At 55.4% G+C, this 22,508-nt stretch overlaps 1 protein-coding gene across 3 annotated transcripts; it reads right to left on the bottom strand.

Moving 5' to 3' along the window:
• Positions 1–3,901: 3,901 nt before the first annotated feature.
• ADAM11 (ADAM metallopeptidase domain 11) lies at positions 3,902–21,611 on the bottom strand. Of its 3 annotated transcripts, none has more exons than XM_006832748.1 (26): positions 20,917–21,092; positions 12,404–12,480; positions 12,136–12,202; positions 10,883–10,968; positions 10,720–10,795; positions 10,264–10,330; positions 10,140–10,194; positions 9,794–9,868; positions 9,631–9,702; positions 9,290–9,456; positions 8,679–8,763; positions 8,492–8,582; positions 8,324–8,375; positions 7,852–7,951; positions 7,698–7,769; positions 7,477–7,569; positions 7,028–7,108; positions 6,477–6,527; positions 6,312–6,375; positions 6,078–6,177; positions 5,774–5,893; positions 5,519–5,687; positions 5,326–5,440; positions 5,147–5,237; positions 4,484–4,501; positions 3,902–4,038 (listed from the first exon to the last, which is right to left on the bottom strand). In XM_006832748.1, the coding sequence occupies exons 6-26, from the start codon at positions 10,275–10,277 to the stop codon at positions 4,023–4,025; spliced, it is 1,701 nt and encodes a 566-aa protein (XP_006832811.1). In that variant the 5' UTR covers positions 10,278–10,330; positions 10,720–10,795; positions 10,883–10,968; positions 12,136–12,202; positions 12,404–12,480; positions 20,917–21,092; the 3' UTR covers positions 3,902–4,022. The 3 variants fall into 3 exon arrangements, with proteins under 3 accessions (XP_006832811.1, XP_006832809.1, XP_006832810.1); XM_006832746.1 differs by lacking the exon at positions 3,902–4,038 and adding an exon at positions 21,545–21,611 and having other exon boundaries at positions 4,453–4,501; positions 10,136–10,194; XM_006832747.1 differs by lacking the exon at positions 3,902–4,038 and adding an exon at positions 21,571–21,611 and having other exon boundaries at positions 4,453–4,501; positions 10,136–10,194; positions 20,917–21,112.
• Positions 21,612–22,508: the final 897 nt, after the last annotated feature.

Raw genomic sequence — 22,508 nt, 5'->3', positions numbered from 1 at the left:
ATTTGCTAGGAGTTGGAATTGACTCATGGGCGGTAGCTTTTAGTTAACCTGTTCATTTTTACTTTTTAAAATGAGATTACAAGAAAGTTTAAAAATACGTATGTAGCTGCGTTTGCAACCACGTCCTAGTTCTAAGGGCTAGCCCTAGTCCAGACACTGGTGGAACCATAAGAAATCATTCCTTCAACTCATCAAGCACACTTTGATCCCCTGCTAAGTGCAGGGTGGGCTATATGACCCCTACTCTCTAGCCTTGCCACCATCAGCATATGAGGGTACCAGAGATGGCCACATGTTAGCCTGAGCACACATCACTGGGAATCTAAACCTGCACCCAGTTCCCACCCCTAAATTCTCAACATACAACTTACGGAGAGTGAATCAGAGGTGATCTCGGGTTGTGATCGTATCAAAGAAGAAATGTACACCTGACCATTCCTTACAGCAGGTGGCCTTCCTAGTGAATTTCGAACACCTGATTCCACTCTGCCAAAACAACCTGTAACATGTTCTGAAACCCAAATAAGGACTTTTCAGATGATCTGGTTGTTTGGGTCAAATCTCATATTTCATTCCAACCTACAAGAGACTTCCTCCTGGGTAAACTTTCACTCACATCTCAATGAAAAAGGAAAGTAACAACAACAAAGAGACTTCCCCCTGAGGTGGGAAAAAATGCTCTGGTATCAGAGAGCAGGCAGGTTGTGGGCTGTGAAGCCATCTGCACTTCTGGGCACCCATACAGTCAACATCTAGAGCTCCAGGGTGTGACCCTAGGCTGAGAGGTGTCAGGAGTGTGACTCTCCACTAACCTTTGAGAGTCATGAGTGCCCAGCTCCCCCAGAGCTCTCTCTGCATGCTGTCTGCCACCTGCCTGTTAAGAACCACACTTCTCACACATAAGACTGAGCTCCCATTTCATGACTGGCCAGGAACCAGGAATTAAGGTGTTAAGTCTGGGGATGGAAGAATTGAGCGGCAGAAGCAAAGAGGATAGTTAAAAATAGGATTCTCCAGCCCAGAACAGGGAAGACAAGGACAAACCTAGCTTCTGCTCATGACTGATGGGTTTGAGGATGCTTTTTGCCGAGTTCCCTCATGCCAGGAACTGAATGGAGCAGCTGCCTGGCTCTAGGGCAGGGGAGGCTGGAGTTAGATGTTGCCAGGTTTTGGAGATGGCAGAATGGCACTGGGACCAGGAATCCAGGTTAGGGGGCAGCCATGTGTCCTGCTCTTTTTGCAGGTATGTCCAGTGATCACTGGCTTCTCATTTGGTAATGCCAGGGGACCCCTAAGAAGCCTGCTCCTTTGGGAGTGAGGCTTGAAAACCAGAGCTCCTAGCTGCTCATTCTCCCTGGGCCTTGCCTGGTTCTCCTATTTCTTGCTCCCATTATCTCCCCTCTCAGTCTTTCATTTTCCACCCACCCCTTCATCTTTTCTTTTCCCCAACTAGCAGGACTCCAGAATCTGAGGGATCCTCCACAGTTCTTCCCTCCAAACTCAACCCCCTTTGAAGAGGAAGGTAAGAGCCTTAACAGGTTCCTGGCTCTATTGCAGCATGTGGCCCTGAGGCCAGACTAGCTGTGGTTTCCAGCTTTCTGTAATCTCTTAAGGAGATGCTTCTCCGACTTTAAGCAGAAAAGGGAAGTTGGTTCTCCCTGACTTTGCCTCTTGCCACATGAGTAAGCATGTCCTCTAGCCACGAAGATAGGGTCACATACAACTGTCCTTGTGGAGAGTGAAGGAAGCGGAAGGGCCCAGCTCTCCACCCAGTCAGTGCCTATTGATTACCAGGAATGGGAAACTACACCCTTTCCTCCCTGTTGTCTGGGGAGCTCACGTCTCTCCTCATTGGCCTAGTCACTAAGCTCTCTCAGAGGCCAGAGGGGACAGAGAGGGGGACATTCCCCTCCTCACAATCCACTCATTCACAGAAAGGAGAACACAAGCTTGATGTGGGCTCCATCGAGCCCCAGGACATATTGTTTAATTGATGCTCATGTCCTGCCTCCCCAGTCCCGAGCCCCAAGGATTTATGTACAGGATGCTGTATGGAGTCAGTTCCAGACCAAGGTCATTGCAGTCTCTGCTCCTCCCTGGACTCTGCCAGGGTAGGCAAGAGGATGCAGATAGCTGGGAGCCAGGGCGGACTGGTCACAGAAAGTCTCTCGTTCTCCATGCTCCCGCCATACACGTGTGTGTGCACACATACCATATGTGTACAGAGGTATTCACACTTGTGTAGAGAGATGTGGGTTCAAACGCTTGTGCCTAGAAGCATCGCCAACTGTGTACACACGTGTACCATCGGGGTGCCTCAGGTATTGCAGCGGTACCTACAAAACCCAGCCCTTACCCTCCTGCCCCACCTAGATTATGAGATTTGGGGAACAGGACTGGTCAGGGGGCACCCCACCCAGCCCCCCTCCCTTGGGCAGTGCCAGCTGGAGCTCAGTCCTGAGGACCCCACTGTAGCCGGATGTCACCAGCCACCCAAAAGGCTGTCAGTGGGTCTCAGTCCTAGTTTGCCCCTGAGGGGTGGTGCCGATAAACTGAGAGCAGGGTTTCCATGTCGCCTCCTCAGAGAGGCCCCGGAATCAGAGGAACTGAAAGAGGTGGCTCAAAGGCCCTGAGGATTCAGGACCTCTTCTGAATCTGGGCAGCACATTCATGGGAAGAAGGGCTCCATTCTTTTGTGGCTTTCATCCATAAGGTAGCTCGCCCCCATCTTGTCCCTGCCAGCTGGCTTTCAGCTGTCGAGGAGTCCCCACTCCGTACATGTAAGAGCCATGAAGGAAAGCCTGGGCAGGGTGGTGTATGGAGGGACTGGGGAGTTCTGCCTGGCCCTCACCTTGATTCTCAAGCTCTGCCACAGCGGGGAGTCAGAGGACAGGGTGGGGAAAACGTCTGTAAACGTGCTACTTGGCCCTGGAAGGGCACTGAGGACTTCTCTAGAAGCTGAGGGTCAGACAGAAGAGCTGCACTTCCCCATGTCACAGGTTGAACCCCCTACCCTGCATGGGAAGATGGCCCAGTTGGGGCATCTCAAGGCCACGCCAGGGGGCACCTACACCCTGAGTCAGTCCCAGAATCACCCTTCTGAAAGGGGGACGGTGCCATTTTATTTCAGGGACTGTATTTTCTAAATCCCCAAATGTGTATCCTGGCAGAGACAGCAGGATCGGGGTTTTGGAATTGAAGACAATTTGGAATTTGTGGTCTCCGTGCCCATAATCTAGGTCTTGGGCACAAAACAGGCAGCTTTGGTTTGAATTCAGCACTCGGACTTCTGAACTTTCAGAACCAGTGAGGCTGAGAGGGAGGTGGGGGGTGGGGGTGGCACAGCATAGAGCCATGACACCCAGCTCCTGGCCCCCACCTGGCCTGAGGACGGCTGTGTGCGGTGAGAGAATTTCTGATGGGTTCATCCTGTGGACGGGCCTGGGGGATGACCATTCTCCAAGGCTCTTCAGCAAGCATCAAATTATCCCCACAAATGCCCTGGCCCCAGCACCCCCAAGTTACATTCAACATTTAAGATTCAGTTTTGTTTTTTAAAAGTAGATGTCAACCCCTCCCGCCAGATCCCAGAGAGCTAAGACCCTGGTCCCAGCTGCCTGATTTTGAGGAGGGGCCATCCCAGGCCATGTCTGCTGGTGGCTACCTGCCCCTACTGGGGCATCCCGCCAAGCTCCCACTTGAACTGTGGTATTCTGTGAAGATGGACGCTACATTCACAGGGAGCGGGTAGGGTGTGGCGGGGGGAGGGGGGAGGTGTGCAAGGCCAAAGCCACATGAGGTGGGGTGGGGGACCAAGAAGGAAATGCCCTCTAGGCCTGGCCCACCCTGGTGGTGCAAAGGGCAGGGCCACTGCCCCCACAAAGGCCTACTGGGGCCAGAAGTTGAGGGACTTGGACCTGGAAGACATTTGCTTGGTGCCTCCGTCCGTGGCTGGGTGGGGGCAGCCTCATGGTTCAGGGCTGAGTTGGTGGGCACCAGGCTTGGAGGGAGGGGGGTGGCACTTAAGCCCCTCCGGATCTGGAACAGAGACAGGACATCAAGGGGATGATATGAAACAGGGCCCAAAGGATGAGGCCTCCGGCCAGGCCCTAAATACAGGAGGCAAGTCATCGACTGGCCAGGCAAGGTCAGACAGCGGTAACACAGTGAACACAACAGATGGGACACGGAGGGGGCTGTGGGAGGCACAGCTCCTGGACCCACCTGGCCATAGGAGGGGCAGCAGGAGATGGACCAAACCTGAGAGGACGGGTAGGTGAGAGAAAGGGGCAGGGCAGGCTGGGGGTGACTTCCCAATGCAGCTTCTCCCACCCTGTAGGGACATGGCTGCCAGCAGGGGTGGGGGAATCAGCCTGGCTCCCCAACCACAGAATGCAAGGCAAGTGACATGGAGGAGACATGACAGACAGTGGGAAGGATGACTGGCTGGTGTCACACTGCCCCCTGCTGAGTCGGGTCATACCTTCCTCGGCGGATGTTTCTTCAGGAGCCAGAGAGGACAAGCAGAGAGACAGAAAAAAGCCATCTGTGACTTCCACTTTCCCTCAGGACGGGGCCTTCCAGTCCCATGAGACCCCTTGCCAAGGGATGGGCTGGAGGTCCCCAGGGCCTGGGCCTTAATGAGAGATCAAGGAGACCTACCAAAATGGGTCCTAGGTTCAAGTCCTGACTCTGTGGCTAACTCACCCTGTGATGCTGTGACAGTCCTGCTTCCTCCCTGGGCCTCAGCTCCGTCCTTGTCCTTTGCACATTAAGGGGGTTGGACCAGCTCAAGAGCAGCAAACTCAGATCCCAACTGGGTGGGCTCCAGGGATAGAGGACCCACACCCTGCTTGGCCTCCCCCTGGCCCTGCTGGAACACACTGAAGCCCAGTGTGGTCTAATCTGCTCAGTTTTCAAGAGAAGCTGGAAGTTGGGATCTTTTCATATGAACTCTTCTGGTTATAAAATATTAGCAACAAGTTATTTTAAATGTTAAAACAAGACCCTGTGAGTTGGCTTGGACCTGTGATGTGTGAACTCTGGTCTGGAAATCTCTTGGGAAAACTCCTCAGCTTGGACACTCTGGGATTCCAAGAACCATTGAGCAAGTCAGGGACATGGAGGAGTTTGGGGGGGCACTTACTTAAATCCCCAGCCCGTGCCGCCCAGGACGATGGCTGCAACCAGGACTGCCCCCGCGATGGAGCCAATGATGATGTTGGTGCCGCTAGGACCTGCGGAGGAGGGCAGGGCTCGGATGGCAGGGACAAGGATGGAGAGTGGCACAAATAGAGCCCTGTCCCTGGCCGACTCCAGCCTCACCCTTGTATTTCTCTGTCTCTCCTGTGGGTGGGGACGTGGGCAAGGGGTTGTAGATACTGCAGTCTTTGCCTGTCCAATCTGGCTGACAGATACACTTCCCTTCATTGCTGCAGACCTGTGGGGAGGGTAGAGGTGAGCAAGGGTCTGTCTCCTCACAAGAGCCTCCCCACCACCCCAGCCCCCAGGCACCCACCCCGTGGTGGGAGCAGATGCGACGCTCCCCACTGCCAGGGCAGGTGCTGAAGTTGAAGGCGGAGGCTGGCAGGCAGCGATGATCCAGGCATAGCATGTTGGGCCCACAGGCTGTGCCGTCCTCCACATAGCTCAGGTCTGAGCCATCGGCCAGCTGCACGTGGCCTCCCCTGGGGAAAGGGCATAGACAGCCTCAGCTCCTGGTCCCCATCAGAGCAGGAACCTCCCTTTCCTCAGCCATGGGCCCAGCCAAAACCTGCAATCCAGTTCCTTGCCCTGGTGGTAGAAGGTGACACTGCTGATGTCTCCCCCCAGGTCCCCAAGACGGGGGGTCCCAGAGATGTTGACGCAGAGGAGGAAGCCACAGAGCACGTCCCTGTTGGGCAGGGTGGAGACAGTGAGCCCCAAATCTGACCTTAGCTCTATCTTCTGGATGCTCTTTTGTTCAGTCTTCCATAAACACTCACAAGCTCCTCCTAGGACAGCCTGCTGCCCCACCCCTGAAAATCCCTCCCCACCCCAGAGCTGAGGAGACCCCACCAGGAACCTTAGCTACTCACTGCTTATTGCACTGGACCCAGCCTGACCCCTTGCGTCCACAGTTCCCACGCTCCGTCCCCTCCACGTTCAGCTTCTCATAGCAGAAGCGATCAGCAGCCGCTGCAGGGAGACACCATGTGTCACCCCACCCACCCTGTACCTCCAACACTCTAGCTTGACTCCCAGTCCAGCAGGATCCCCAAGATTCTGGGTCCCCGGGAACTGGTCTTCCTCTGCCCTAGTCAAAGGCTCACCATGGCCCCAGAGGGCCCGGCACTGTCGCTCTCGGGTTTTGCATCGTCCGCCATAGCAGCGACCCTGAGGGACAGACAGAAAACAAGGGACAGACATTGCCAGGTCAGAGCAGACATGAGACCAGATTGAGCCAGACCCTGGGGGCGGGTGGCCCCCCCACATACCTGTTCATGATCACAGTAGTAACCATCCAGCTTGTGCACGTTAGGGGGACACTGTGAGGAGAGGGCCAAGCTGAGCTGAGCAGCTGCTAGAATTAAGAGCTGAGGACTATCCCAGGGAACAATGAATGGGTCCCACGTGCCCCATGTGAGAACTCATGACAGGGCCTTTCTGAATCAAGGTTTGGCTCTGAACTTAGACCACCTGATCCACAAGCCCTGTATCCTCCCAAGCCTGTCAATTTCCTATAGCTGCCTCACAGAGCAAAGATTCTCAATGTCTCACGAATAATAAGGACTTAATAAATTTTGACTAATATTATGAACCACTCTGATCCTCAGCATGCAGAAGGCACCGCGCCAAGCGCTGGGAACAACAGCCAGACCGAAATACTGGCTCCATGGTTAAAGGAACAACGCCAGAAGGCCTGAAGAACCCCTTTTTCAGATGAAGTAACAGGTTGATCAGCGGCGGGGTGGGACAACAGTCAACCGATAAGAACACAGGTTCCCTAGTCCGCCCAGGCTCTGCTGGGCGGCCGGATTGGGCGGACCTGGCTGGAGTCCCCGGTGCAGGTCTCCGCGATGTCGCACTCGTTCACGGCCTCTCGGCAGGACACACCCCTCGGCTCGTACTAGAGGAGGATTTGTTCCAGGGCTTAATTGAGATACAACGGTCTATATAACCCCACCCTTGGGCCTAGCCCTATTTCGGTGCCCGCATCCCTTTTACGCAGACCTCTCGCTTGCCGGGGCCCCATCCCGCTAGGCGCTGCTTCTAGGTCCACTCACGTTTCCGCACCTCCCATTACTTCTAGGTAGGTTCCCCACCCGTCTCCCGCTCCCGCTCCGTTTGGCTTCTTCGCGTCAGGTCCCGCCCCTCCAGCATTTCGGCCCTAGGCCACGCCCCTCTACTGTTGGTCTCCAATCGCCCCTTCTCCATCCCCCCGTCCCGCTCCTTCTGGCCCCGCCTCCTTCCCGCCCCAGCTGCGGAGCCTCCAACCTTGCAGCGGCGACAACACAGACCGTCACTGCACATGGCGTCATGAGTCAGGGTGCATTTCTTGCAGCAGTTCCCGCCCGCGCGGCTGCACTCCTGGGAGACACGAGGAGGGGAGAGAGGCGGGCAATTCCTAATCTTCCTTGCGTCCTCCCTCGTTCCACCACCACCATCAGCCCCGCCCCCCCCCCCCCACCCCCCAACGCCCGGCACGGGTCACTCACTTGCACCGAGCCACAGTCGCACTCTTCCCCAGCTTCCACGAAACCGTTCCCGCACTCAGGGGGGTCCAGGAGCTGGATGAGGGCGGGATATTGGGAGTCTGACCAGGACCCTGCCCAAATCCTCCTCACACCTTCCCCATCCCGGGGATGTCACCTTGAGGGGCTTGTTGAAGAGGCAGCTTCCGCCGCCCTCCTGCAGAAACTGGTTGTACTCATCGATGCTGCAGCGAGAGAACTTGCGGGGCAGGTAGAACCTGGGCAAGAGTGGAGGACAGTGTATCCCAGCCTGCCTTCTCACCCCTTCTCAAGATAGGGGTGGTGATGCACAGGAGGTTCTGGTCACAGGAGGAGCACCCTCCCGCATACCCACCCAGAGATGAACCAGGAAGGTGCCTCCAAATGAGCCTGTGGCGGCGCCCAGTGGCGACAGCGCACACTGCAGTCTGGGCAATTTAGAGGAATTCAGATCTCCCATGCAGTGTTCACAGAACACTGGGCTTCTTGGAATCCAGAGCAGTCCAGAGAGCTGAAGCTCTAGAGGCAACCCGTCCAGACGCCTACTCAGTGCTCAATCTGGTGCTCCCCTTGCTCAAGATCCTTCCCCCAGTTTGTCCCCAGGAACTCACCCAGTGTCTTCCATGATGCAACCCAGCCAGATGTCCGGGCACTTGCAGTCCCCTGAGGAGTGAGCCAAGTGGATGTGAGGGTGGGATGAAGACCACCACCCACCATGGGCACCCTCTTCTGTTCCAGAGTCCATGGGTGTATCTCTGGGCTGGCTGCAGGGCCCATACCTGCGGAGCTCCGGTGTTTGTTCCACATCATACCCAGGTTCTGCCCCAGCGTCTGGGCCAGGGTCACTGCCATGGCTCCCACGTTGCCAAACTGAGGGTGAGGAAGGTGGAATGCAGAGATGTCTACAGTCTTTCAATGCTATAGGGTTCGTGTCCTTCACCCCAGCCTTGGCCCCGCTCTGCTCACCTCATTCACACCCCCACCCCGGGTCATGGAGCAGATGCCCCCCATGTAGGCAGTCCCACTGCTGGTGCTCTGGAAAGTCCTGCCCCTGGAAGAGAAACGGTGGCCAGGAGAACCTCCCCACGGAGGCTGCTCTGGGTGGGGGAAAGACTCAGGAGCCTCCCACACTAGATTCATTCTTGGGGAAGAAGCATCTCCACACGTTAACGATTATGTTAACATACGTGTCCTCAGCAGCCCCTCCGCATCTCTGAGTTCATTTGCCCATAAAGCAAATGAAATGTTCCTATTAGATAATCCATAAAGCCCCTCAATGGAAAAAAAATCTTTTATTAGAATTTTTTCCCCTACTAGGGCACTGGGTTCCTGAGGATGTTCCTTGGGATCATTTGAAAGGGCAGGAAGAGGAGGTGATGGGCAGAGGATCCTGTGATAATCCACTAAGATGCAGAGGAAGCTGCCCAGCCTGTTGCAGCTGGCTGAGGGGCAGGTGGCAGGTGCAAGGTGAACCTAAGACCCCAGACCCTAGAGTACCTGCTAAGTAATCTCTGTGGAATGGCTGACTGAGGGGGCTCCCAGCAGAGGCTACAGGACATGTGGGGTAGGGGGCTCACGAGAAGAGGTGAGTGGCATCGCTGGGCTCAGGCAGCCCTTCCCGCCTATACACCATGAGCCGGGCCAGGGTCTCTAGGAGGTCATCCTGCACCTGGATCTTATCCCCATCTGCCCATGTTTCCATGGCGACCAGCACGATTCGGGTGTTGAGCTGTTCCTTATATATCTGGGCCAGAAGGGGAAAGGGTGAGGAGGGGGCTGAAGGGTGGGTGTGGGGGACAAGACTGGAGAGGAGCTCTGTCTGCCCTCCAGGAAGTGGGGGACACAGGCTCTCACTGCCCCCACCTTAGCCCCATGGATATGTGAGGGTGAGGCGGGGGTGTTGGGGAAGGCTGCTTACCACATCCGCCAGGTTCACCACAGACTTGGCAAAGTTGCTGGTGAGGACCACTGACTGTCGCATCTGCTCAAACTGGACGGGAGCAGAGTGGGACGAGGATGAGGCTCCTTCCAGACCCCTCCTCTCCAACCGTGCGTGCTCACCCTTTAGCCTGGGAACTTACCAGCTGGTGGTCATTGATCACAATCAACTCCACATACTTGGTCTCACTGTGCACAGTGGGGTGGCCCCGGCGGACCTGGGAGGTGGGCGGGCACTTGGAATCAGTCCCCTACATGCCTGGCCTTACGGCCAAATCATGGGCAAACTTGGGGACTTGGGCTCACCCAGGGACAATGCCAGCCCCCACTGGTGAGAGTCCTATCCTTCTCCATCTTTTTATGAGGGCAAGCAGGTCAAGCTACCACAATGGGCATGTGTGCACAACAGCCTTAGGGATGGGGTGAGGGCTTCCTCTCAGAGATGGTCCCTGACCCCCAGGCTGAGGTCTGGGCGGGCCCCGTACCTGCCTTTTCCTTCTCAGCCTCAGGGGAGCAGGATGGGCAGGGGCAGCAAACAGGCAGCCTGGGGGGAGGGAGCAGTTGAGGGAGGGTACAACCAGCCTCCTCCCCAGCCCCACTTTTCCTCCCTTACCTGGCTCCCTGCATCCAAAGGGGGCTGGGAGAAGAGGGGTCCGGTAAATGAGGTGGGGAAAGGGTCCCTGTAATGAGGGGGAATTTGTTCTTGGGGGGCCAGACAGGCCAGCTCTGGGCCCCATATTGGGGAACAGTTCAGTCCTTCACACACACACCCACATCACTCTGGGGTGACCCAGAACTGGCCAGAGCTCCCATGTCAGATCTGGTCTCCCAGCTGCTCAGATTCCAGGGTCAAGCCCTGAGGGTGTCCTGAGAGACTGGAGTCCTGTGGAAGGTTACTTGGGGGACAGAGGGGACACTGGAGCTGGGGGCACAGGGCTTGGGAACCAGAGCTGGGGTCACTGAGGAGGGCAATGAGGCTGAAGTTACAGAAGGAGGAGGAGGGAGACGAAAAAGCAAATTACATAGGGACAAATAGATAGGGCTCTTAGCAGGACCATGTGGAGCTTACCTGGGAGACTTCCTGAGGCCCAGTCATGTCACGAGGCTCCATGATGTAAGTGAAGTTCCCATCAGAGAAGACTCCACTGCGGAGGGAGAGAGAGGCCAGCTCCCCACCATGCCCAGAGGCAGCGGTTGGCGGCTGTCTCCAGCACCCAGTCCATTTTACTCACTGCAGGCCCTGGCAGGTGGAGAGGGCAGCAAAGGAGTGCTGGTTTCCCCGAAGCTTCCCCTGGTAGTAGCAGTGGTCACCAGCGTCCTGTGGATGGAGGAGCCAGCAGAACAAGCATGAGGGTGGGAAAGGGGCTGCAGGTAGCGAGCGGGGCCCACTGTGTGCAGGAGGAACACCCGGGACCCGAGCCAGTTCCAACCCCTCTGAGCTTCCTGCACCTTGCCTATAAAATGAAAATGTTGGAGGAGATCAACAGTTCTTCACCATTTGTTGGGGACAGAAGGGGAATCATACTGGGCTGAGAATAACAATGGCTATGTAAAAAGCACCCTGGTGGCACAGTGGGTGAAGCATCAGTCTGCTAAGGCATGGTTGGCACTTTGAGCCCACCTGCTGCTCTGAGGAAGAAAGATGTGGCAGTCTGCTTCCAAAATGATTTACAGTCTCGGGAAACCCTATGGAGAGTTCTACTCTGTTCTACAGGGTTGATGGCAGTGGCTTTTGGTCTCATGATTAAATAGCAACCTACTATGTGCTGTGCTGGGCATGGTTCTAAGCACTTACCTGGTAGAGTGTTTATTTACTCAGGTGGCCACTATAGACTTGTGCCCGCCCCCTCCCCTGTCCACCCCCAGACACACAGGATTTCATACTTCAGTGTGTTCACAGTAGCCAGTGCCTCCCAAGGAGCTCACATAGTGTCCCCAGGCCTGGGGTGGGGGCTGAGTGGTGTGGGGACCAGAGGGGACAATCAATGGCTCACACCCTGCTCCAGTTACTCAACAGGCTGGGGGTGGGGACTGACTATTTATAGGCACTCATTCATCTCTGCTCAGCCTCTGGGCTTCCAGGCCTGGGGCCAAGGGGTCCCAGTAGCCTGAGATTCCTGGGGCCTTAGTCCTGGACAGGAGGGCATTTCCCTACTTTCCCCCTTCCAAGAGGCTGGGGGTGGTCCAGACAGAGCTGGGTAGGGTCAAGAGGGTCCTTACATGTCTGCATTCTGGGCAGGGAGGCTGGCTGAGAATCAGACATCTAGAATTGGGTGAGTGGGGCTCAAGATCCTATACCTGTGCACCTGGATTGCTGACCTCAGAGCCCCTAAGGTGAGCAGAATACGGAGGGTCCCGAGGAACAGTGCTCATCCTGAGTACTCCCTTGTCCCCATCCCCACTGGCCACCTGTGGCACATTTCTGACCACACAGACAGCAGCAGCTCCTCCGCCTCCCAGCGCCCTGCCCTCCAAAGCTACTCACTGTGCTGTACTGAGTCGTCCCTTCCCGGCTGAAATGACGCTCTACATATTGTGAGGAGAGGAGGTGACTAGAACACAGTGAGGGCGGGAAGAAAGAAGGGGCCACACGTGAGAGGCAAGTCCAGGCAAGTCCAGGCTTGGGTGCTGCCCCAGCCTAGTATCCAATCCCCAGTCTGCCTCCAGACTGTTCTGATACCAACTAGCTAAGTCCAGGGCAGGCTTTGCCACCCACCCACTGCCCTTCCTCCCCGGCTCAAGGCCATACTCACTGGTTCAGCTCCAGGTCCAAGGTGAAGTTTGAGTTGAAGGCTGGAACGATGAAACTCACCTGGGCCAGGTGAACAGGCTAGGGGGAGGGGCAGAGGGGGAGTCAACTTGGGGAGGCCCCACAATTGGGGTGGCTCTTGAGGGGGGATGGCCCAGCTAGAGCAGATGAGAGGACCATCAATTTGTGGGTGGGGGTATTGCTTTGCACAAGTTCATCTTTCAAGAGGAGGCTCATCCTGGGGAGTGGCCCCCTCTCCCAGCTCTGGGTCATGGCAAGTGAGCAGCATGGATGCAGGCTCCAGCCACTTGGCACTGGGGTGGAGAGGGGCACTCAGCATGCCCACAGCCTCATCTCAGGCCCTCTCTGCAGTTGGCAGAGCCACCCGACTCTCTGGTGGAACGAAAGGCAGGTCTCAGGGGTATGGGAAAGGCATAAAGGGTCAGCACTGCCTACAGAAGATGATGGAGCGCAGTGTGAACCTGGCTTGGCTGAAGCAGTCCCTCCCTTCCTGTTTTCCTACCCAGGCTCCATTGGATTCTGGAGGATGGATGGGTTGGCATTGATCCCTGGGCCCCAGAAGCTGGGACAATGGGCCAGTGCCATCTTGTCAGGAGGAAAGGGCTTGGCTCCTCTTCCCCCAAGTCTATTGCCCTCTGCCTAGCCCAAAATCTTTAATATTTCAATCCCATGGTTAATTTTTAAACACGGAAGTTTTCCTGATTAATTTTTCAGAGGGGCCCATGCAGTGGGACTGGGAGGCTCCAGGTTGTCATGGCAACATATCAGGTCAGAGCAAGAATGGCTGCCCTCCTTCCCAGGCCTGGGTGCCCACCAGAGCCTGGAGGGAAAGAGACTTCAAGAGAGAAGGGAGAAGTGACAGGAGAATCTGGGCTGAGGGGGAGTGGGCCCTCTAGTCTGGAAGACAACACCACAAAACGTGAAGGCTCCATATTACCCACCCCATGCAGGAGTGTATGACCTCAGGTCTTACAAACGATCTAGAAGGCCAGGGAAAGGAGCTCTGGTAGCTTAGTGGTTACAAATTGGGCTGTGAATCGCAAGGTCAACAATTCAAAACTACCAGCTGTTCCGCAGAAGAAAGATGAGGCTTTTTGCTCCCGTAAAGATTTACAGCCTCGGAAACCCTGTACAGGGTCGCTATGAGTCGGAACCGACTCCATAACACACAGCCACCACCAGAAGGCCAGGGAAGGACTGGGAAGATTCAGGGGCTGGAGACTTCTTCCCTCAGCTCCACTTCTGTCTCCTAAGACTGAAATCTAGGCACCCAGCAGTGGGCCACACTGTGCAGAGGGCTTTGATTTTCTGCCTTTCTTTTGAGGAATGGAACCAGGCTGAAGGAAGGAGGAGGATCATGAAATCCCATAGCCCAGGCAGCTTCCTTATCAATTCTCCTAATCTTAACTGAGCACTTACTATGAGCCAGCTTCTAAGCACCTTACAAGTATTATTGTATCAGATCCTCACAATTCTGTGGGATCGATGGTACTATTATTCCCATCACTCAGATGGAGAACTGAGGCACAGAGAGGCTAATTTATCCATAGTCTCACAGCTAAGGAGTGGCAGAGGTGGGTTTCAAACTTTGGAAATGAAGTTCCTGGGAGAGGAAAGCAATGGGTCAGAGCCTGAACCAACAGACCTCTGAGCCCAAAGGATACTGACTCACCCCATCCCAGGCTGACTGAGTATCCCAGCTCCACCCTGAGCCCCTCGAGGATCAATCAGACTTGAAATAGAAAGTAAAGGATAAGGAGTCACCAACCTCCTCTCCCCACCTCAGGCTCTCTCCCTTCCCCTGGGCTGGACCATCTCTGCCCTTCCTCCTGCTTCCCGGGCTTGGACCACCTCTGTGGTTCTCTGCCCCCCACCAGGAACATCTCTGTCTCCACCTCCTTTCTGGCCCCCTCTGGTAAGCCCCTACCCTAGCCCACCAATGGCCTCCACCATGAGTAGCCTGCCCAGGCCTCTGGCTCTGAATCTTAAGCTGTGTGGTGTCAAGATGATACTGCAGCTTCTCTGAGCCTCAGCGGTATGAGGAGGCCAGGTTTGAGTTGGGAGGTTGGTATAAATGGTGGGGGTCGGAGTTGTCTGGGCCTGGAGGATTCTGATAGCATGAGTCCTGATGTTTACAGGTTCCCCCCATTCAGGAAGTCAGCAAGCTAGTCCTCTAGCCTCCCACTCCAGGGAAAGCCCTGACTTATGGCAGAGCAGTGTTCTCTTCACCCTCCAGCACCCCTTAGCCTGCTGAGGTTTCATCCTCCCTGACCTGGGAAGGCTGGACTATGGGATGAACTGCTCTTTCTCCAGCAGGACAGGACTCCAGCTGGATAAGCGCAAGGACCGGGGGCTAGAACAGACAGAAGGTCACTCAGGAGTGGGGGGCTGGAGGGAAAGGAGAAAACCCACACTTGCTGGGCCTGGCCTGATGAGGGATTCACAGAGCATCATTAGGAAGAGACAGAACAGGTGAGCCCACTTCGGGTCCCTGAGTCATAAGACCCTGTAGCCAAGCTTAAGGCCAATGTCCTATCAAAGCCAAACCGCTTCAATGCTGGGCCTGGTTTCTGATCCTGACGCACAGCTGACTTCATCCCATCATCACACTTCTCCAGGGTTCCTGCAGTCTTGAGGTCACACTGGTGCGCCAACCTCCAGTGTCCCTACCACTGCATCAGCTCAGCTGCTCCTGACCCTGTGCCCTGCACTTGTTCCTTGCTTTCTGGCAGCCAGGATCTCATGTGATCTCATTTGATCCCAACTGCCCGGGCCATCTGGTCCTCACTTTACAAATGTCGGGACCAGGCAGGGAAAAGATACCTGAAGGTGACTGGCCCAGGGTCAAGGCTGGGCTGGGGTTCCTGCTGCCCCTCCATCTGGCCCTCTACTTTGCAGGTACCTGCTCCTGAGGAACTCAGCTTCCTTCTCTCTGCACCCCATGTTAGGCCCCAGCAGAGACGGGGTGCACAGAGAAAGAAGGAGGCAGACATTCTATTGAAACTCCAGAATCACAAATACAGATGCCTGGGCTCCTCTAGACCTATAGAATTACAGTCTTGAAAACACAGAGGATTCCCAAATACTCCAGAAAATTCTAACAGGCAGCCCACTGGCATTTGAGGCCCATGGGTCCACACAGCCTCCAGCATTGCCCTTCAGTCATCTTGAAAGCCCACCCCTCAAAGCTCTCCCTTCCCCCATCATCGGCCCCCTCTCCTGCAAATACCCACACTGACAACCCACACTGAGCTTTTGGTGTCTCTACTGCTGAGCCTTTAATCACACAGTACTTGACATGGAGTCCTGGTATGGTGCTGTAGGATCAAGGTTGGCAGTTCAAATCCACCAGCTGCTCCTCAGAAAGCCTATACAAGGTTGCTATGAGTCGGAACCGACTTGATGGAACTTAACAACTACTCCTAGACTTCACGTGTACAGCATTTGACATTTAAAAAAAATGTTTTATTGTGAATTATATGATAGTTACATGCGAAAACATTAGTTGTACATTCATCCTATCGTATATCATTTCATTGCCATGGTTACAACATTTATTATTTTTTTTTATATATATGGACAACACTTTTTCCCTTAGAGCCCTGCTCACCTTCTTCTCTCTCTTAAGCCATGTTCAGGGAGTCTACACTTGTGTTGAATGGAATTGGATTAGAAGGTCTGAGTGAGCCTAAGTTAGCTGTTTAGCCTCTCTGAGCCTCAGTTTCCCCACTGGTAAAATGAAGTTGCTGTGAAAATTAAAGGAATGCTGGTGTCACAGTGGTTAAGCACTCAACTGCTAACCAAAAGGTTGACAGCTCGAACCCATCAGCTGCTCCCCAGGAGAAAGATGTGGCAGTTGGCTTCTATAATGATCATAAATTGTCTTGGAAACCCTATGGGGCGGCTCCACTTTGTTCTGTGAGCTTGCTATGAATTGGAACTGATTTGGTAACAATGGATTTCCAGGTGAAGATTAAATGAAAGCTCTTATTAATATGTTATTATCATAAAGGTTAGTAATAACAATAATAAACGAAGAAAGTGTGAATGTTTCAGCTGAACAGGGCTTTGAAGAACTGGATGAAAGACCACCGTGGGCCATCCCTTGTGGCAGGGGGCTGGCTTTGGTTTCCAGACCAGATTTACCTGTGAGGTGTTTCCTCTGAGGACATTTTTCTCTCTGGAATCCCCTCCTGCTTGCTGTGTATGGACACAACACTTTGTGGGCTGAGTGGCCACAGACCAGACAGGGGAGGAGCCCAAGCAGCAGGGGCTGGGAGAACCCCCCTATACTCACCAGCCTTCCCCCTGGATACCTCCCAACCCTACACTAATGCCCCACTTCCCAACAGGGCAGCGGGGTTCCCAGACAATGAGAACAGTGGATGAATTTCCCATGGTGGGATCTGACCTAAATTTTTGAGGACAGAGTCACGTCCCTGCAGGGTCATAAGTCCCTCCAGGGATAGACTCTGGGCAGCTGGGTCCCTGTAAACAGCCAGAAGGGTGCTTGGGAGAGGCCACGTGCACCGGCCTGAGTCTGTCCCCTGCCTCCACTTGGACCCTAACGGGTCACCCCCAAGTGTGCTAGCTCCTGTTTTGGAAATCCTGCCCTTACGCTTGCCACCTGCCTGGCACCCCACCCAGGAGGGAAGGCAGGTCTCAGAGATGTTCAACATTTGCTCTGGCTGGGTACAGGTGTAGAAGCCTGAGAGGGCAGGCTCTTAGCATTATCATCTCTGTTGTGTAGATGAGGAGGAACGTGGGGTTCAGAAAGCTGTGCTGGCGTGCCCAGTACAGAACCTGCACCAAGCCTGTCCCATAAAACAGTCACATCCGGAAGACTTTCCAATGGGAGGTAGCCTCTCTCTTGGACTCATTCTCCCATTAAGACCATCCCTTTGCAGGCTGGGCCCAGCACACAGTCTGGTCCCCACTTCCAATCACCAGCATCCTCCCTGGAACCCCTTCCTGCCCCCAATCCCAGGACAGGGCTACAAGTCTGCACAGGTCAAAGCATGGCCTTGGCCCTAGTGGTGTTCCAGGGCCCCAGGCACAGCTATGTGTCTTCTGGTGGTGTGCTGTCGGATCAGCACTGGACTGAGAACCACAAGGTCGGCAGTTCAAACCCACCAGCTGCTCCTTGGAAACCCTATACAAGGTCACTAAGAGTCAGAACTGACTCGACAGCATTTAACAGCAACAGGTGCTGAGCTGTACTACCTTCAACTCCTTTGTAGTAAGAAAACACAAACTCTGCAAAACACTTTCAGCTGAGGGCCTTGAGGGAGGCATTTCCAGTTAACAAACAGTCTGAATGGTTCTCACAATGCTCAGCTCAGTGACTGAGGCGCCCTCCCTCAGCTGCTGGGTTGAGTATTCCCCTAGCCCCCAGGCCTGTCAGGAGTCCCAGTCGCTTCCCCACACCCTGCCCTCCCCTTGGTTCCCAAGGAGTCAACAGAGCTATCCTAGGTCCAGGCATAACGCACTTGGCAGCTCTGTGTGAATTTGAAGGTGTCCCCTCAGAACTCATGTGGCCTGAAATCCACTTGCTCCTTGACCCAGCGCCCTTGTGTCCTATAGAGCCAGCTCGGTTGTACACTGTGGCCCTATGCTGTCCTCCTGCCTCACCACTCAATTGTAGGCCACAGGTTCCTGCACTTTTAGAAAGTTCACCTTCCTGGGCAGGAGGCTCAACTTGCTTCCAAGCTCTACAGCCAGCTCCCTGGGTATCAATCTGGGCTCTGCTCCTGAAGCTGTGTGACCTTGGGTGGATTACTTCACCTCTCTGTGCCAGTTTCCTCATTTGTGAAATTAGGGACAATAGTGGCCCTACCACCTGTAGTTGTGATGAGCATTCAACAAATTCATACTTGTAAAGGTAGAACAGTGCCATCCCAAAACCTCAGTGCACAGGTCCTTTCTCAACACCACCTCCTAGCAGTGGGTGGGGCTACAAGAGGGAACTGGTGTTTCAGGACAGGAGTCTCTCCTGTCACACCGGAGATGCCAGGGTACCTCATCACCGTCACCACTGTTTATCAGTGGAGGTTTGTGTGTTGCTGTCACGCTGAAAGATTTCAGCAGAACTTAGAGATTAAGATGTAGCAGGAAGAAAGGACTAGTGATTTACATCTGAAAATCCATCAGTGAAAACCCTATGGGACACAAGAGTCCAATCTGCAATCTGTGACCAATCATGAGGGTGACACAGGACCAGAGAATGTGGGGGTGACTAGGCAACCACAATAAATGCCATCAATCAGGAAGCTAGGGCCCAGAAACGGGAAGCGACCAGCATAAAGATACAGATCCCACTTGCTCCACAGCAGATGGAAATCTTGCTGCTGTCCCAACACATCTCTTGGTCTCATATCCCAACCAGACGCAGTCATTTAGGATAAAACCCAGGATGCTCAGAGTTGGGGCACTTTCTTCAGGGACACTTGGACTCAGCACAATGGCTCTGTCATTAGGCCAGAAGTACTTCCAGTCTAGGGAAGAAATGTCAGAGGGTTGGAATGTCTCCTTCCCATCAGGAAAACACTTATCTTTTTGTCTCCCCAGCCAGCCCTCTTCCACCCCCTGTGTGGGGTTGAGGGAGCACCCACTGGACTAGAGCCCGGGGGGCCTGGAGGCAGACTGGTACAGTGGAAGTGCTCTGGCTTTGGAGAAAATAACTAGAAGCTCTTTAAGAACTTTAAGAGCTGGTGGACATTGGGCAAGTTATTTAACCTCTCTGAGTTGCAGTTAGTTGATCTGCAAAATGGGACAGACCAAAGTTGCCTCCTATAGAGTGATGAGAATGAGGTGATGATGTAATTGATATACAAAGCTTAGCTCTGAGCCTTGATAGTCCTTCTCCCTCCCCACTCAGGTTCGTGGTCAAATGAGACACACATACAGCAGAGACTAGGGGAAAACTCAGACCCTAAGTGACTCCCACAAAGCACCCCTTAGGCATGTTCAGACATAGTCACTTACATATATGCATACATGCTACCCACTCATCCAGCAGAGACCCCCTACACACACTCCCCTCACACCCAAGCCATCCAATCCAAATGTATCCGTGTTGATCTCCCCACACAGTGTCTCGGGGACCACATTCACTACAACCCCCACCCAGGAAACATATGCCCTCTCTCTCTTTGGTAAGGACTAGGCTGAAGCAGCAACCTATCTAGTTGGGACACCCCACTTTTTATCTTTACCTGGCCCCATGCTTTCCCTTATCTCTGCCCCTCGGCCCCCATGGCATCACCCCCTAAAGTACACGCAGTCAAGCCTACAGGCCAACTTGGAGTGCACAGTGCCAGGAACACCGGGAGCAAGACCAGGGAAGACAGCTGCACTGAGGGCCAAAGCCCAGCCAGGACCCCGATCCCTGGCCCTGTGACTGTCCCCACTGCCCACCTCCTCACCTCCCAGGGGGTTTGGGCTGAAGCCAGCCCCCACTCCCACCCCCAGGTCCCTGCACACAGCCGCTTCAGGACCATTAACCCCTCCCCCACCTGGGCACTGCCCTGAGTGATGGTCCATCTATTATGCATGCTCCTTCCTGCTCCATTCCATTTCTCCCCACCCCTGCGCCACCCCACATCCCCCTCCACCACCCCTCCTTAAGGGCTTTTAACCAAGTACATTAGGCAGGGCCAGATGCCAGTTTGACAGATGTCAGTAATGTTAGTCACTGTTTCCCTCCTTCCTTCCTCTGACCATCCCAATTTACCCCCCACCACTCTTGGTTGCCAAAACTTCCTAGAGCCAGATGCACCTCTCTTATTTCTGCCAGGCCTTCACCTCCCAGGCCTCCATCACTCCCATTGGCCTGGCTAACTTTCAGCTTTGAGCTCCTGGAGAATCAAGGCATGTGGAATGAATATTCCATCTCAGTGATTATTATTCACATGATATTAATTATTAATTGCAATTAATCTCCTTCATTCCTAACCTTCCTCTGGGAGGCAGACGTGGCCTGGCAGCTGAAAGGACAGGGGGCAGATGGAGCTGGCATTTATGGGTGAACTTGAGGCCCCAAATGACTTTCCAGGGACTCACCCTCAAAGAGGGTAAGAAGGAGAGCCACAAGGCTGTGTGCTCTCACACAGTGGGAAACTGAGGCTGGAGGCTCTGGAAGGCAGCTATGGGGAGAACCAGGGAAGAACTGAGAACTGGGCTTCTCCCTTGGTCCCCTAAACTATATCAGACGACTTGCATCAGAAGAAGGGGACTCGGGACCCACAGAAGGTTGACCTAAACTGAGCTGAGACCTGGGCATCCCAGGGTCCCCTCGATAGCCAGAGGAGGGCCTGGAGTCCAGAGGGCCCAGTACCTCTCACAAGTGACTTTGGCCGCCACCTGATAACCACTGTGCAGAAGGGAAAGTTGTAGGGGCCTCCAGACCTTGGTTTGCCTGGTGCCCTCGGCCCCCAGCTGCCCTTGGCCTCTAAGGCCTGCTCCAGCCCCGGTTCCCCACCACCCAGCCCCGCTCACCGGTCCCCCTGGAGGCTCCTGGCGGACCCTGGTGTCCAGCTGCTGCTTTAGGACCTCTCCCCCGGAGCTCTCCCCTACAAGACGGCTGGGTTCTGTGACCTCGGGTGCCTCTGGGTCCCCCACTTGCGGTGAGCTCCCCCAGCGCAGAGCTCCGACAGGACCCCGGGCCCCAAGACCTGGGGAGACAAGGCCATAACTGCAGGCAGAACCCCACCTTGGGGCAGAGACTTGGGAATGGGGTGGGTAGACCCCAGCCCCCACTCTTATGTGGGGCCCTGGGGGGCCTGGGGGACCAGCAAAGGAAGAATCCAATGGGGAGGGGGCTAGGAATTTCACTCCTGACCAACCGTCACGACTGCCCCCCCGCCAAAAAAATACGCCCGCAGAGACCGGCAGAGTCTCCCTGCCAGCGGCAGAAGGATGGCTATAGTGGGGTCGGCCAGATGGGGACAGGTGGGTGCACGCACCCACCTCCCTATCCCCCTCCACACTCTTTCTGGACCGGCCGTCACCCAGCACTGCAGGGACATGTGGCTGCAGCAGAAATCGCTGCAAAACCCGGGGCGGGGGCGAGGGCGAGGGCGGGGGCGGGGCGCGAGGAGGGGGCCGCCGACTGAGGGTCACTCACCGCGCGGAGGGAGCAGCAGCAGCAGCAGCAACAGAGCCGCGAACGCCCAACACCGCAGCCGCCTCATGGCTCCCTCATAATCCTCGGGTCCGGGGGCTGCGGTGCGGCTGCGGTTGCGAGCGGCGGGGCGGAGGCGGGGAGACGCCGGCGTGTTGCAGGGGGCGGTCGGGCGGGGGTCAGAGCGGCGGGCACCGGCTCAGAGCGCTCTGGCCGTGGCCATCCCGGCGGGCGGCTGGCGGGGCTGAGGCGAGCGGCGAGCGGCGAGCACGTGAGCCAGGGCCCGCCCCCGCCGCCCCCCCTCCTGTGGCTAGGGGCCGCGGCGACGCGAGCACAAAAGAGGCGCCGCCCGGGGGCCGGCCTTCCCAGCACCTCGACCGCCAGCTCGGCAGGTGCCTAGCGGGGCGCAATTCGCCCGGCCTCGAGGCATCTCCCTGGCTGCCCCTTCCGAGGGGACCTCTGAAGACCTGAAGATGTGGAGGGATGGAGGCAGGGGGCAGTGGGACCCTGGACTCTGACCCCTGGAAGGCCCGGCTGGGGACCCGTGCGTCGAGGTATGGGCGTAACTGCCCATGCCAGCTGGCCCCTCGGTGTAGTGTCCAGGAGGGCGATGCCCCAGTCCCGGCCCCCAGCGCCTGGAAGACCAAGGGTTGTGAAGCTGGAAAGCCTGGGCAGGCAGCGGTCCGAGGGCAATGAACTCAGGTCCGGTGAACTCAAACCCCCGCGCCTTTCTTTATCCATCCGCAGCGCAGAGGGTCACTGTAGAGACCTCCTACACCCTTGAGCTAGACCCATTTTCATCCCAAAGGCCCGTTCAGGTCCTGAGGGGTGCCTCCAGGGGTGCTCTGGGGGTTGCTGCCACCCTGAGTTCATCACACAGGACACCCCAATCCTTCTCCTGACTATAATATAAACTATTCAGGTCGTTTTCATGCTGTTAGCCGGCCTCATTTCGACCCACCTCTTG

The sequence above is a fragment of the Chrysochloris asiatica genome, unplaced genomic scaffold, assembly GCF_000296735.1.
Source record: "Chrysochloris asiatica unplaced genomic scaffold, ChrAsi1.0 scaffold00007, whole genome shotgun sequence".
Lineage (NCBI taxonomy): Eukaryota > Metazoa > Chordata > Mammalia > Afrosoricida > Chrysochloridae > Chrysochloris > Chrysochloris asiatica.
Note: the sequence above shows the minus strand (reverse complement) of the source record. Positions and strands in the feature narration are given on the sequence as shown.

Excerpts from the sequence above, each read along its gene's own strand:
- ADAM11 (XM_006832746.1), bottom strand. The coding sequence starts at position 21,611 with ATGAGGCGGCTGCGGTGTTGGGCGTTCGCGGCTCTGTTGCTGCTGCTG. Across the intron at positions 12,203-12,403 it reads TTGGACCTGGAGCTGAACCA|TCACCTCCTCTCCTCACAAT; the intron begins GTGAGTATGGCC and ends ACTGTGTTCTAG. Across the intron at positions 6,376-6,476 it reads ACTACTGTGATCATGAACAG|GGTCGCTGCTATGGCGGACG; the intron begins GTATGTGGGGGG and ends TCTGTCCCTCAG.